This window comes from Phocoena sinus, chromosome 7 (assembly GCF_008692025.1).
Source record: "Phocoena sinus isolate mPhoSin1 chromosome 7, mPhoSin1.pri, whole genome shotgun sequence".
NCBI lineage: Eukaryota > Metazoa > Chordata > Mammalia > Artiodactyla > Phocoenidae > Phocoena > Phocoena sinus.
In genome coordinates, this window is record NC_045769.1 from 79,990,550 (window position 1) to 80,006,678 (window position 16,129).

A 16,129-nucleotide genomic window follows, 5' to 3' on the forward strand; every position below is an offset into this window, starting at 1 on the left:
GGAGGACTTGCCCTCCAATTTTAATTCAGCTAATCTAAAGTGATGTGTGTGTAGCGTATATGTGTATATGCCGAATGGGAAGCCATCTTTGGTGATTCTCTCTCTGTGTGCAAATTTGTTTTCACTTTTATTAGAACTGTAAATACAGTTAAACTCTGTTATAAAATGCCTCAGGGTCTGTAGATTTAATTTGCAACAAGCCCAAAGACTCTGCCCTGTTCTTAGGTACGCACACTAACAGCTGTTAATGAAGATTTAAGCCTTGCCTTTAATCATGAGTATTTTGCCTTGATTTTACTACTTTCTTTCAAGTGACACCTGAAAGAAGTTGAATGCAAACTTTTGTTGATACACCTTTCTTTGTCCTAGGTACTGTATAAAGGAGCATGGGAGGGAACCAAGGCCTACGGCTACACCTTGGACGAACGCTATGTTCCCATTGTTGGAGCCAAGCATGCTGACTTTGTGAACAGTGAGGTCAGTAGGACTTTTTCCTTTCACAAGTTTGAGAGTCTTTCCAGCCACAAAGGGCTGGTTAGAAAGTCCCAGTGATTTTCAATGTTGCACCTATTCACAGCTTAATACAAAGAGACCTATGAGAAGCTGAAGGGTCACTACCTGGCTGGAAAAGAAATCAGTGAGTTCCCCAACGTGATTCACTGTCTGGATTTCCAAAAGATGAGGAGTGCGGTAAGCAAAGTTCACTGTAACAGAGGATCTGCACACTTAAGTGTAATACTAGTCTGCCTATTTATAATCTGCCTTTGGTTCAAGATTAGCTGGGGGGTGGGATGGTGAGGAATGAGCCAGTCTTGAGACTGTCCCCCGCCCCTGCCAGTTAGCCCTGTGCACCTCTGATGGCTGTGTGTTTTCTCCCTTTCCCTCCTGCCTCCTCCAAACACAGTGAGGGCTCTGTATTTGGAAAAGGAGAAAACAAAGTCACTCTTTACCCTGTGTTATAAAAGGATGGGAAATTTTTAAAGAAGAAGAGAATATTAAGTGTCATTTTTTAACCTTAGTCTATTCTAAAGGTATTGATCTATGTTGAAAATAAGACTATAAAAGAGATTGATCAGAATAATTTACATTTAATTCCTTCTTATTTTTTGTCTTTAAAAACATATTATTCTTTAGTTGAACTACAGAAGACATTATGAGGACACCAAAGCGGATAGTCATATCCCCAATGATATGATGAATCACGTGCTGGCTAAAAGGTGCCAGCACATCCTCAGTGACCTGGAGTACCGACACTACTTCCACCAGTGGACATCTCTTCCAGAAGAACCCAGTGTTATTCGGGCCCAAAACGCACAGGAGATGTTGAGTGATGTATGATGTCCTTTCTGCAGGTTGACTAAGTTACAGGCTTCACCCAGCCCTGCCTGGGGCCCCATGTTCTAATTGTCCCCTGTATTCCTAAACCCTGCTGCTTTTCAATACAAAGTGGCATGAGTAACCTTTTTTGGTGTAAGGATCCCCTTGGAGCAATGAGGCACCTATGTTAAATATTTTATCTGGTCAACACTAGACTAAAACTTAGCTGTTGCTCTCTTCCTAAACTTCTTTACGGCCAGGGCATTAAAGACCTTCCAGGTGTTGAGAAAACCCACCCTATGACTGCCTAAGTACTAAGCACAGCCAAGGGCTGATAGGAAATTATCAAATGCTCGATTGTAAATTCAGTTAGTACCTGTCACCTTTCACAGTTTCTCTTTCTTGCAGAACGTGTATAAAGTGACTTGAATTGGCTGAAAGGCATTGGATGCTACGTTTTGGGATACACCCCAGATCCTCCATGCCAAGAAATCATATGACCTCCAGAGTCAGGTGAGCCATCTTCTTGGACTAGCTCCACTGTGGATTGATGGCTTCCACGGTGCTCTCAGTGGAGTGATAGCAAGGCTGTCCCTGTGCCCCAGAGAAAGCAACTTTGACAGTGATCTAAGGGAACCAAAGAGAAAGCAACTTTGACATGATCTAAGGGAACCAAAGGCCCCTGCCCAATAAACCTCTCTGGTGGCCTGTTCTGGTGCTGGTTTTCCTCAGTTTGAGTCTCTCCTGTGATTTAAGGCTATAGACATTTACAGCAGAAAGTTATCTGGGAGGTGTTTCAGAGTGAACTGCTCTCAAGCATCTACACCTTAGTTGATCAGGTTAACTGGCAGGGAGTAGAATGCACATGCATACTTTGACCATAAATAGTTAAATCTTGAAGTAAAAAGTAGACATGTGGGAAATTTCCCAGCAGAAATTCAGCTTGGATAGGGCAGACTAATGGAATGTTGAATTGAGGGGCTGCTGTCAGGGATGGAGTATAGGCATGGAAAACAACACAAGGAAGAAGGGACATGGCAAAGATCTAGACTCCACTCTTGGTCAAGAGAAAACTGTTAGTTTTGACAGCCATGCCAAGTCTCAAACTGTACAACGTATCCTCTGTTAGGATTAAAGCAGAAACCCAGAAATAAAGGTACATCTAAGTAGGCACAAACTGCTAAAGCTGATGGAAGACCTGCATTTTACCATTTTCAGTGACTTTTCTTTTTCTTCACAGATACAATACACGGCAGCAGGGAAAGAAAATCTAAAAAATTATAACCTGGTCACAGATACACCGCTTTACGTGACTGCTCTTCAAAGCGGCATTAATGCCAGTGAGGTGTGTCTTCCTTGTACTTCTCTCCCAAGACAAGCTGTTATTGTCTTTACATATTGTCAAACAACAGAAAAGAATAACCATGCTTTTGTCTGTAGGTGAAATATAAAGAAAATTATCATCAGATTAAAGACAAATACATGACAGTTCTAGAAACGGTGGATTATGACAGAACCAAGAATCTGAAGGATCTGTATAGCAGTGTGAGTTGAGTTCTCTTTCTTTTTCTCGGTATTTGAGTAACTTTTTCACCTTTATAGACAATAAGAGATGAAAAGGGACAGACAACCTTACCCCCAAAGGTCTTTCCAATCTTTTTCCCGGACCTTTAAATTCCTACTTTATCTTGGAAGTCCTCATAGTTACAAGTAAATCAGCCCCAATTTGAATATTGTTTCTGTTTCATGCAATTGACACAAATTCACCAACTCCTTCCTTATTGCAGACAGGTACTGTTGAAGCTCTTCTTTGTTGACCCTTGACTTGTTTTTTCCGTGGCTTCTCCCTTGGCCAGTGACTTACAGACCAACAGAGGCACACTTTTTTTCCTGCCTCTGAATTGGTTACATTTTTTTTTTTTTTTTTTTTTTTTTGCGGTACGCGGGCCTCTCACTGTTGTGGCCTCTCCCATTGCGGAGCACAGGCTCCGGACGCGCAGGCTCAGCGGCCATGGCTCACAGGCCCAGCCGCTCCGCGGCATGTGGGATCTTCCCGGACCGGGGCACGAACCCGCGTCCCCTGCGTTGGCAGGAGACTCTCAACCACTGTGCCACCAGGGAAGCCTGGTTACATTTTTAAACTTCATTTTGAATTAATTTTAGATTTACAGAAACACTGCAAAAATAGTACAGAGAATTTCCTCATACTTTTACTCTATAGTACAACTATCAAAACTAAGCAATTAACATTGTTACGATGTTACAATGTTAATTATAGGCTTTATCCAGACTTCACCACATTTTCCACTAACCTGCTTTTCTGTGCCAGATTCAATCCAGGATCCCACATTGCATTTTGTTGTCGTGACTCCTCAGTCTCTTCTATCTGATAATTTCTCAATCTTTCCTTGTCTTTTTCTCATCTTGACACTTTTTGATGAATACTAGCCAGTTATTTTGTAGAATAACTGGCTAGTATTCTTTCCTCAATTTGGCTTATCTGATGTTTTCTCATGATTAGATTAAAGGTATGCCTTTTTCTTTTTTTTTGCAAAAATAACACAGAATTGATGCACCTTTCTCAGCACACCATAGCAGGTGGTACATAATGTCAATAACTTGTGATGACCTTGATCACTTGGTTAAGTTGCTCACTGCCGAGATGCTCCACTGTAAAGTTACTAGTTTTACCTTTGTTATTAATAATATCTTGGAGGAGATCCTTTGGGGACTATGCAAATATCCTGTTTGTCCTTATACTTTCTCTCACGTGTTTTAGCATCCATTGATGGAGCTTGCCTGCAAGAATTATTACTGTGGAATATGCCTACTAGTGATTTTCTCTTTCCCTTTTTTCTTCTATATACATTTATTAACTGGAATTCTTCTGTAAGGAAGAGCTGTTCCTTCTCCACTGTTGGTTTGCTTACATGGGCAATACCCACGGCTCATGGGTATTTATTTTATTCTATGGTAGAGTCCTAATATTATTGTTATTTATTTTGTTGCTCTAATGGTTTCAGCTTTGCTATGGGGAGCTCTTTCAGGGTGACTCCTGTGTCCCCTTGATACACCCAATCACGTGTTTTTTGAGCACTTCCTTACTGCTTGGCACCACAAGATGTTCCAGGCTCATCTGTATTTTCCCTGTTCCAGACCTGGAATCAACCACCTCTCTAAGAAATCCCAGTTTATTTTATTGGAGAACGGTATTTTGAACCAAGATTTAAGCACTAAGTGTGCTCATTACTACTAGGATGTCACTGTTCCTAGGCTCTCTAAGTGGACAGAGCTTAGAAATATATGCATGTATACTAACCCATGTATGCATACATATCTGTATCTATTTCTGTACTTACCTAACTGTATCTATATTTTAAAATCATGAGTCCATACTGATACCTTCAGTGCAATTAAACACCACAGGGTTCATTCTATCCTTCACCCTTTCCTAAGTGAAACTTATTTTTTCCAACTTGTGACTTTCTATTTCCTTTCAGTGAAAGCTGGCTCTCATTATTTATGATATATCTACTTATTTGTGCAACCCTTGTATCCACATAAAGTATTTTCAGAATATCTAACACACGCCTGTGAGAAACAAATTTACTAACTAGAGTAGGGTATTTTTTTTTAAATAAATTTATTTATTTATTTATTTTTGGCTGCATTGGGTCTTTGTTGCTACGTGTGGTCTTTCTCTAGTTGCGGAGAGCAGGGGGCTACCCTTCGTTTGTGATGCGCGGGCTTCTCATTGTGGTGGCTTCTCTTGTTGCGGAGCAATGGGCTCTAGGCGCGCGGGCTTCAGTAGTTGTGGCACGCAGGCCTAAGTAGTTGTGGCCCATGGGCTCTAGAGCACAGGCTCAGTAGTTGTGGCGCATGGGCTTAGTTGCTTCACGGCATGTGGGATCAGTAGTTGTGGCCCATGGGCTCTAGAGCACAGGCTCAGTAGTTGTGGCGCATGGGCTTAGTTGCTTCACGGCATGTGGGATCTTCCTGGGACCAGCGGTCGAACCTGGTCCCCTGCATTGGCAGGCAGATTCTTAAACACTGCGCCACCAGGGAAGCCCTAGAGTAGGGTATATTGTGTGCAGTTATATTTGCCTATAGCCTTAGAGTATCCAGTCAAGTTACATTTGCCAAATTTACTTAAGTCAGTTGTTTTCTTTGCCACTTCCTTCACTGTAGTCTGTTCTACATTTGTATTACAATCAGATTTATTTGCTACAGTTTGTATTCCATTTTAGTCACCTCCCCCATTCTGGCTGATTCTTTGTTTTAATTTGCATACAGTAAATTTCACTCTGGTATGTAGTACTATGGCTTATGACAAATGCATAGAGTCATGTTTTCACCATTATAGTCAAGATACAGAAAAATTCTGTATTACCTCCACATTGTCCCTTTGCTGCCCCTCTCCTCTCCCCTAGCATCCACAGAGCTGTTTTCTGTCCCTATAGTTTTACCTTTTCCAGAGTGTCACGTAAACGTGATCACAGTATATATGTAGCCGTTAGGTCTGGCTTCTTTCTCTTAGCAAAATGCATTTGTGTTTTACTCACATTGCTGCCTAAATCAGTAGTTTATCCTTTTTATAGCAAAAGCAATATTCCAAACCACAGTTTGTTTTTCCATTCACAGCTGAAGGACATCTGAGTTGTATCCAGTTTTTGACAATTAAGAATAAAGCTGCTATACACATTTGCATATAGGTTCTATGTGTTCATAACTTTTTATTTCTCCTGGGTATATAAATACCTAGAAGTGGAAACAAACATTTTTTAATCTTCATATATATATATATATATATTCATATATATTTTAATGTTAGTGGTTTTCATCCTCCAGGAATTCTAGACCTATGAGGGAATGAATATGGCATTGAAACCTCTGATAACTGTCAAACTGTGATAAGTGCTATGGTAGAGAACAAAATAATGGACTCTGAAATTATGGTCATGACATTAAACCCATTATTCACTTAGGAGTACTTGGCTCCTACAGAGTGAGAAGATCTGGGGATTGCTAGGGAATGTCTGAGAAGGACAAAAACAGAGGAAAAATCCACTGCTGGAAGCTAGCCAGATTGCATTTTTCTGTGTTCACAAGAAGATTTTTAACCCTTATAGAACCTGTACAAGGAGGCCTGGGATAAAGTGAAAGCCACCAGCTATATCCTGCCTTCCAACACCGTGTCCCTGACACACGTCAAGAACCAGAAGCATCTGGCCAGCCATGTAAGTCAAGTACAGATATGATAACCTTCCTACCACATTTTACCCTTCCCTGCCCTCCACTTCCAAAATGTTTCTGGCTGATTCCTGTGTTGAACACCAGCAAATAACTCCAGACACTTGGTCATCACAAAGTCTGTGCACTTATGCTTCCTTTCAAGGGCCCTGAAGTCCAGAGAGATTCACAGACACTTACATGAAGGACAGCGATGTGACCTTTTAGGCTGCCTGCCTGAAAATGACATGGATGGATACACTCTATTTTAGCCAGAAATGGGAATAGGTAGAGGACATAATATGCCATACAAAATACTCTTTTCTAATAGAATTATGTGGACATTGCTATAAAAAATAAACCAGTGATGTACAGCAGAAACTAACACAACATTGTAAATCAACTATACTTCAATAAAAATTAATTAAAAAAATAAAAAATAAATAAATTGTACCCTTAAAAAAAGACAGTGAATGTGGTAACTAGTTATTGCACCAGACCCAAATACATGATTTAAAAGTAAATCATTATCTTTATCACTATGAAATATAAAAATTTAAAAATCTTGAAATTCAGTTTTTTTTAAACAGAACTTTTCTTAGGTATAGACATAATTTTTTTTAAATCCTAAATCACATGAGCTGTTTAAATATAGTATAGTATAAAATCTTAACACTTTTAACCCTTTATGCCTAATATGTTCTTAAGTAAAACTTCTTATTGTAAAATTCCCTGTAACCTTCACTGCAATTCTAATAAGACTAATTCTCTTTCGGAAACTTTACTTCTATTAGAGACTTTTACTTCTTAATTATGAACATTTTATGTAACACTTTAGACCAGTATTTCTCAAATCTTTTTTTTGACCATGACCCACACTGAGAGATTTATTTTGTACTGCAAGTCAACACACACACACACACACACACACACAACTGAAGTTTTTGTGAGTGCCTTCTGATATAAGCATTTTACAGAAGAGTACTGATCACTACACTAAAGGCAGTGCATCCTGATCTTTCAATTCTATTCTCTTCACTTAAATGCTAATGACCCAGGAAACTGATTTCACTACTGTTTAATGGGCCTAGAGAGTCATGTTTAGAAAAAGACGTTGTTAGACAATATATGGAATTAATTTAATTTTTACCCAGAGGAAAAATTAAATCTAAATGATTTTTCCCAGAGCCAACTCTATTTGGAAGATTGCAAACCGACTAGCCCAAAGGAGCAAGCTTTTCATTTGGGAAGAGAATTTTTGTAGATAGGATCCAGAAAGTTCAGCAAAGACTTTTTCCTTTAGTCATGAAAAAAGTCACAGAATACTATCTTCTTTATAATTGAAGAATAGCTTAGATGTAAGGAGTATGTGAACTAATGTTACGGAAAATTCTGATGGGAATTTTGTTTAGTTTCCAGTCAGTGAAGAAGGGCTTTACTGGAGTTCTGTATATATATATACATATATACTCCCATCTTTCCTTTCTTTTTTTTTTTTTTTTAACTGAGATGTGGGTCTCTGAGTTGTGAGAGCGTTGTTATTTTATCATGTGCTAGGAGATTGGATCTCAGCCTCTGTAAGGGCCTTACTTCCTAATTCATGAAATCATGAAGCATTAATTAATAGGCAATATGGCTTAAGAACTAGACGTTGGTTTTCCCATAGAAGTTAGTTGCACTGTGTTTTTGGAAAGCCTTGTAGAAACTGAAATTCAAGGATTGAGTCTCTTAAGCATCAGGCTTGTCAGTTACTAAAAAAACAAAGAAATTCCTGAGTACATTTTTCATCTTTCACTTATGGTTAAGAAAAACAAAACCAATATCACAAAAGAGATCATTTAAAAATTACATAATCTTTAAAAGTAGTTGTGGTAACAGTAGAAGTACCAGTATTGGTACAGGGGTTTTAAAACCGGTACCTGAAGAACATTTACACACAGTCTACTCTAATCCTCAGGTAATCTGGAGGCAGGCTGTGCCACCTCTGCCTGTGGGCACAGACAAGGAAACAAGCTCAGAGAAGTGCTGACCCCAAGGTGGCCCATCTTAGAGTTGGGTCCTTCTGTTAAGTCTCATGCGTTTTTAACAATCCAGATCCATTACTCTTCAAAACTGTGTTTCTTCCTTTGTATTTTCTCTCTATAGAACAAATATCGGGAAGAATATGAAAAGTTCAAAGCTCTTTATACTTTACCCAAAAGTGTTGAAGATGATCTGAACACAGCACGGTGCCTCCGAGTTGGCAAGTTTAACATCGACGTAAGTGACCCCAAAGGCTGGCTTCAAAAGTCAAGTAACGGAGCCATGAACTATAAATCAGAACATGTTCTGTTCAACAACGCGTATGGCGTTGACCATGCACGTGTGAGGAAGCTAAGTGTTCTTTCAGCCCATACTGCTTCCACCACCGCCATGAATCTGTAGAAAGTGTCAGAAACTTCTAGTCTCCACCCTGCCCCCAACCAACTGCTGTAAATTGGTTCCCCTGACCTCTCTGGTGTCTAAGAAAGGCACGTATCACCATGATTCCTTGCGTAATTCCCTGCGTAACTGGCATGTTACGTTATCTTCACAGCGCCTGTACAGATCCGTTTATGAGAAGAACAAGATGAAAATCCACGTGGTGCCCGACATGGTAGAGATGGTTACCGCTAAGGATTCTCAGAAGAAAGTCAGCGAGATCGATTACCGCCTTCACCTCCACGAGTGGATTTGCCACCCCGACTTGCAAGTCAACAGTCACGTCAGGAAGGTCACAGATGAGATCAGCGACGTAAGCCCATTGCTTATGAAGATCTCCCCTCCCCAGACCCATACGCCCACCCTGAAGAGAGACTGACTCACCTCGTTCTTCACCTGGTTCTTCAGCTCAGCCCTCTTCCAGTATTGCTTTTCGATACACCCATAGGTCTGTCAGGAATTCGAGGCCGTCCCTAGAAGCAGGGCTCTCTATGCTGATGTCTCCAGGACACCCACGGCCTCAGGGCATAATGTCTTGCTTTTCATTCCACAAGGTCATCCTGGGTCCCGAGGGTGTCCATGTCTTTGGTGTTAAGGTTACAGTAAAGTTTTCTTTTTCTGACCCCCTCCATCTGATGCAATCCCCTAGATTGTGTACAAGGATGATCTCAACTGGCTGAAAGGCATTGGTTGCTACATCTGGGACACTCCTGAGATTCTCCACGCCAAGCATGCTTACGATCTACGCAATGATGTGAGTTTGCCTTGTTTTTTGTTTTTTTAGCTCTTTAAAGTATGTTTCCTTCTCTGTGTAGTCTAGCGTCAAGGGGAGAGTATGTAAGTATAGACATTGTCACACCCAGCTGTGTCTCAAGTGGTGCTGAGGATGGCTGAGCTGGAAGAAGATTCTGAGGAGCAGAGCGCCCATTTCTCAAGCGTGCAAACAATGCAGACGAGCTGTCCCACTGTGCTCTGGTGGAGAAGGGACCCCTGGCTCTTCTCGCCACCTTCTGAACTATTTTGGATATATTAATGCACATATAATCCTCATTATGAGAAAAAACTCGTTTGTTAGGCGTCTTTGATGCTATAGATGGGATCTATTTGTAAAGAGGATTAGCTAGGCAAAGTAATACTGTAATCAAGATTTCAGGAAGAAAGCTTAAACATTCCTAGGAAAGCAGTTGTCAAGCCTCCTAGAAGACTCTAAAAGATCCATGTGACTGTAAGCATTGATTACGCCGATTGTTATAAAATTCAAGTGCATGTTAGTCTGTTGTAAATGCCATTTACATGGATGTAAATGTACATGTAAATGCCATGAGTTAAAAGCAACCAAACCCTCTGTGAAAACCAGCAATTTCTAATATAACGAATGGTCTAACACAGGCTTATTTTCTTCCTTTCGGCAGATCAAGTACAAAGCTCATGTGCAGAAAACAAGGAATAACTACAAGTTGGTTACTGACACTCCCATCTATGTTCAGGCTGTCAAAAGTGGGAAACAACTAAGTGACGTAAGTGCCCACTGGGAAAGTTACTGCTGGGAGAGTAAAGACAGGGCCACTGCTCCAGCAGAAGTGGGAAAAACCAAAGTAGGGCAAGGCCAGGCCTTTTCTCAATGGGAAACCAGAGTTGGTGCCTTAGAAAGTACTTAAGAGTCTGCTCTTAGGGCTTCCCTGGTGGCGCAGTGGTTGAGAGCCCGCCTGCCGATGCAGGGGACACGGGTTCGTGCCCCAGTCTGGGAAGATCCCACATGCGGTGGAGCGGCTGGGCCTGTGAGCCATGGCCACTGAGCCTGCGCATCCGGAGTCTGTGCTCTGTAACGGGAGAGGCCACAACAGTGAGAGGCCCGCGTACCGCAAAAAAAAAAAAAAAAAAAAGAGTCTGCTCTTATTTCCTAAAACCTGATATGTTCCATCAGTTTCCTGGGGTGGCCTTGTAAGTGATCCAAATCTATGAAATCCATGGATTTAAAAAGCTTTTAGAGCTTCCAAGGTTACTTTTGTATCCTTGTGTTGTAAGCAACGGTTTATGCCTCATAGTATCAGCCTTCTAATACATTAGTGCTCACTATGGTAAGATGAGGAGGGGAAGGTCTCTGCAGTTACAGATGTGGCCTCTACCATGCATAATCGGTGAGGCTTGAGAGAAGCTCTTAATCCCCCAAGCCTCAGCATCCTTATGCAGATGACTAGAAAGTGGATAGAAAGCACCCCCTGTAATGGCACAGTGACACAGAGCAGGCTGCCCATTTTTTTTTATTAACCCCAAAGGTTAATAAGCAAATATTAAATCCCACCAATGAGTCAGGACGTGAAAACTTATACTTTTGGAATAGGTAGTGGTAAAATGCCCATTCTTCCTCTTCTTGTGCCTGAGTTGACTCTTCCACTGATTTTTCAGTGTGGGGTCCATACCCTGGCTGTGTTCCTGGTGGACAAAGCACAGTATATGAGATAGAGTTCCCAAGGCAAAGGGGGGCAGGCTATTACTTTTTATAATAGGAGACTTGGGTTTGTGTTTACTTTGCTTCTTTCTAACCCTGCTGCCGTAGTCCACTCAGCTCACTCTGCTTCTCTCTGTACCCAGGCCGTCTACCACCATGACTACGTGCACAGCGTCAGAGGCAAAGTGGCTCCAACCACAAAAACTGTGGATTTGGACCGGGCCCTTCATGCATACAAGCTCCAGAGTGAGGTGAGAAATGAGACCTGGACAGAATGCCCAGCAGAAATCCAGGACTCAGCTGACGAGGGCCAGGCCTCTGTAGAAGTGGCCTTGGCTTGGGCATCCTCAGCCTTTACAATTTACATCCTGACCTTGTAAATTGTAAAGCCTGTTTCATTCACATGAGCTAAACAAAACAAAACAAAAAACAGTGCATTGCTTGTCTTCCCTCTTGTCTGAGAGCAAGCAGTGGGCATTTTTGGAGCAATGCTTGCACAGAAGTTACATAGAACAGGGTCAGTCTACTATCTCTGCTCTCAAAAAGCTTAAAATCCAAGACAAGATGACAAAGACAAGGCATATAATCATAAAAGACTATTTATTTGGGCTTCCCTGGTGGCGCAGTGGTTGAGAGTCCGCCTGCCGATGCAGGGGACATGGGTTTGTGCCCCGGTCTGGGAAGATCCCACATGCCGCGGAGCAGCTGGGCCCGTGAGCCATGACCGCTGAGCCTGCGCATCCGGAGCCTGTGCTCCACAATGGGAGAGGCCACAGCAGTGAGAGGCCCACGTACTGCAAAAAAAAAAAAAAAAAAAAAGACTATTTATTCCATACAATAAGAGATAAAGCTAGAAATTACTGTTGGAATTCAGAAGAGAAGGAAACTAGATTCCACTCACGTTATTTAATATCCCTGTTCTTTGTTATCTGGTGGTGCTACTTTGGTCTCACCTTTAATGCTACTGTCCTATACTGAATGTTAAAAGTAATTTGGTTTTTAATATTTTAATAATATTTAATAATATTAAATTATTAATTATTTATATTAATTAATAATTATTATTTATTTATAATTATTATAAAATATTAATTATTTTAATAATATTTTAAATACTATTCTTTAGCTCCCCTGAGAGACAGACTATTTCAAATCACAGACAGAAACTCCTTTCCTCCTTCTGCCAGGAATATGAGCCTCCTGACCTGACAGCCTAACATCAAGACACTGTATTTATGGGGTCCTAGGGGCTTCCAAAGATGCGTCTTATAATTATGACTATCTCGGGGATTGGTGATGGCTTGAATATCAGCTAAGGGTAGGGTTAACCACAGAGGTGGCACTAGCTGCCGATTTACTTTTCCCAAATTCTTGCTGGTTGCCATGCAGTCAACCAGGCATATGTTTAGAAACACAGAAGAATTATTTTCTATAAACCCCTTCACTCATGGCTCTTTTTTTGAAAGCAATATGTTAAGAGTAATTTGATTCATTGCTTGACTCTTAGAATTTAGTTAATTTCTTCTTGAAATCAATTCAATGAGTGTAAGTACACTAAGTATCAAATTGAAAACCTGGATCTGACTTGTTTAACTTAGATCAGTCATTTGATGTAGCTCCCATTTAACCTGCTCTTCTCTGTCCCGGCAGAATCTGTACCGAAGAGCTGGCCTGCACTCCCTGCCTACGGGATATAGGCTTCCGGTTGACACCCCTCACTTCAAACACACCAAGGACACCCAATACATGAGCAGCTATGTGAGTGGTCTCCTCTTCATTAAGATGGGGCTTAAAGGGGGAAGGGGGACGCTAATATTTGTTAACAGTCTATTCTCATCCCCCTAATCACACCCTGAAGTTTCAACATGATACAATGATGGGAGCAGGGAAGGGGAGATGGTGTGTTTTCTAGGGGTGCTTCTCCTGCAATTCGGCAGTGCCTGGGTAGCCCAGTGGGTTAGCGTAGGATTTTCATGGGGTTGTATCTGCATCACTCAGTTACCTTGGCTTAGCAATCATGGCTGCCATGATGCCTCCACTTCTTTTGGCCTTAGCACAGAAGCATCCTGAACTATCCCAAGCCCTCTACTGGAAATGCAACTTCATACATGCACCACTGCTGGGTAGCGATAGTGTTGTCTTCCTTCTGCAACATTTCATTGCAGAAGATACAACATCACCGCATGTTCCTTTGAAAGGAAAGGCTCTGATACGTGCCCCACTACTTACCCTCTGTGCCCATTTCATAGAAATCTCAGAGGGGTAGTTAGACTCTCACTACCTGAGAGCATTGCCCAGGCATTAGCTCTGATACCAACCTTTCCCACTAGTGTCAGGTTCGGACTTGGTGAACAAGGCCTGAAGAAGCGTAGGCTATCCCAGTGACTCTGGCCTTCAGGTCATACCCACAAACCAACCATCAGTTGAAGAATGAGCTCTTCATTCCACATTGCCCTCCAGAGTCCTGGGAATCAAACATGCTGACCAGCAAAGTCCCATAGTCTGTGGCCCAATAATATGGTTTCCAAAGCAGAGTCACAGATTTAATCTTCTAACATCATTTTTTAAATAGTCTATAAAGCCATTCATCCATCAGTCTTACAATTAGTCTCTTGTTTCTGCTTTGCATTTCTTAATTTCCTAGCCATAATGGGACTAAAAATACAGGTTTTTCTTGCATTTTGCATACCTACTTACAAACAGATTTAATCTAGGCAACCCTGAGTTGTATTCCTTTCTGGACCTGGCTTTACTAGCCAACAAATAATTTTCAAGACTCAGATTATTACAAAAATTTTGTCAATGACTTTTTTTCTTACTTAATGCTTAGAGACTAATTTTCAAATGAAAGCGACAGCCCTTTTCCATTTGAGAAATGTGACGCTTACTCTCTGTTCACCCATCAGTGATCTCATTCTCACTTTGCGTCTGCAGTTCAAGTACAAAGAAGTTTATGAACACATGAAGGCAAATGGGTATACCCTTGGACCCAATGACGTCCCATTTGTCAATGTCCGAAGGGTCAACGACGTTACTAGCGAGGTACTGTAAATGTTAATTCTGTGGAGGAGTTTCAAAGACCATGGTTTTGTTTGAAATGCATTAAGAATTAATTGTATTTCAGCTATAAACTTACACATCAGCAAGGAGTAAGGAGATCCTTTTTGTCACCATTTTGATACTGATATCCTGTGGCAATGTTTTTTTTATTTTGGTAATGCCATTGTAGAGACCCACCCCATCCATAGATTATAATGCAAATTAATTCCTTCTTTTGACATTTGTATTCAAAAATCTTTAGTAAGGTTGCATGTTAGTCTGACTCATGAACCTGGTTTTCTACATAAACTATTGGTCTGAATATCTAACCCTACTATCCAACCATCTGATAGAAAGTGGAAAGATTGTGCTCAAAATTCTTCACCCAAACAAAATAAATATCACTTTCTATTTTTTCTAATTTCAATCATTTTCTGTATCCTTAATCTCACTTCTCATGGCTCTTTAAATATGTATACTATTTGATTGTTGATTAGTGTATAGATGCCCTCATCATCCTACACTAACCACCTGGAATGGTTTTCCCTCCAATGTAGAGACTGTATCGACAGTTGTACCACAAACTGAAAGACAAGATCCACACAACTCCCGACACGCCTGAAATCCGCCAAGTCAGGAAGACACAAGAAGCTGTCAGCGAGGTGGGTATTTTCTTAGGAGAGAGGGGAGGCCATGGAACCCAGGGATGAATGTCAACCATTTGGTCTCTAATTTATGTGTTTATGGGCATTTTTTTCCCTGTAGTTGATTTACAAATCAGACTTCTTCAAGATGCAAGGCCACATGATCTCTCTGCCATACACACCCCAAGTGCTCCATTGCCGCTATGTGGGAGACATCACCAGTGATGTAAGCATCTCATACGGGTCTTTCTGGAAGACTCTTACCAAGAGGCAGGCTTGCTCTCAGTATGTAAGCCAACCAGTCTTTGAGCAGCCTTTTGCTTTGAGTAAACTTCTAAACTGAGTGTAGAACTTGGAGGTAAAGCAGTGTGGAAGCAGGACCCCATATTTCCCCAGCTATGGAAATAGTAGTAAGAGGACCACTTGGGAGATACAAGAATGGCTGACCACCATTCTACATTCAACACCAAATCATTACCAGCTCCTCACTCCAAGTGGCCTCTGTCCAGGTCATGTTTAGTATCTTTCTCCTACTCACCCCTGCTCCCATCCACTTTAGCTACTTCCTGCTGAATTTTTTTTTTCTCCTTGAATGTTTACTTCTCATAAAATACCACTCCATTTAATCTATGGTATTTTTCATCCATATAATAATAAAATAATAGCCATATCCTCTTCTCAGTTCAGGGTTAGCAATTAAAATTTTAAAAACGTATGGGACTTCCCTGGTGGCACAGTGGTTAAGAATCCGCCTGCCAATGCAGGGGACTCGGGTTCGAGCCCTGGTCTGGGAAGATCCCACATGCCGCAGAGCAACTAAGCCCATGCTTCACAACTACTGAGCCTGCACTCTAGATCCCATGAGCCACAACAACTGAGCCCATGTGCCACAACTACTGAAGCCTGCGCACCTAGAGCCCGTGCTCCACAACAAGAGAAGCCACCACAATGAGAAGCCCACACACTGCAACAAAGAGTAGCCCCTGCTCGC

General features: G+C 41.3%; 1 protein-coding gene across 1 annotated transcript in view; it reads left to right on the forward strand.

Moving 5' to 3' along the window:
* Positions 1-16,129, forward strand: part of NEB (nebulin) — a 277,224-nt gene that overhangs the window by 205,456 nt on the left and 55,639 nt on the right. The window contains 18 exon segments of the mRNA XM_032636744.1: positions 370-481; positions 578-690; positions 1,135-1,332; positions 1,726-1,735; positions 1,738-1,775; positions 1,777-1,830; positions 2,558-2,662; positions 2,758-2,862; positions 6,447-6,554; positions 8,692-8,805; positions 9,122-9,319; positions 9,656-9,760; positions 10,419-10,523; positions 11,599-11,706; positions 13,106-13,213; positions 14,390-14,497; positions 15,052-15,156; positions 15,260-15,364. Of these exon segments, the coding sequence (XP_032492635.1) occupies positions 370-481; positions 578-690; positions 1,135-1,332; positions 1,726-1,735; positions 1,738-1,775; positions 1,777-1,830; positions 2,558-2,662; positions 2,758-2,862; positions 6,447-6,554; positions 8,692-8,805; positions 9,122-9,319; positions 9,656-9,760; positions 10,419-10,523; positions 11,599-11,706; positions 13,106-13,213; positions 14,390-14,497; positions 15,052-15,156; positions 15,260-15,364 (1,899 nt within the window).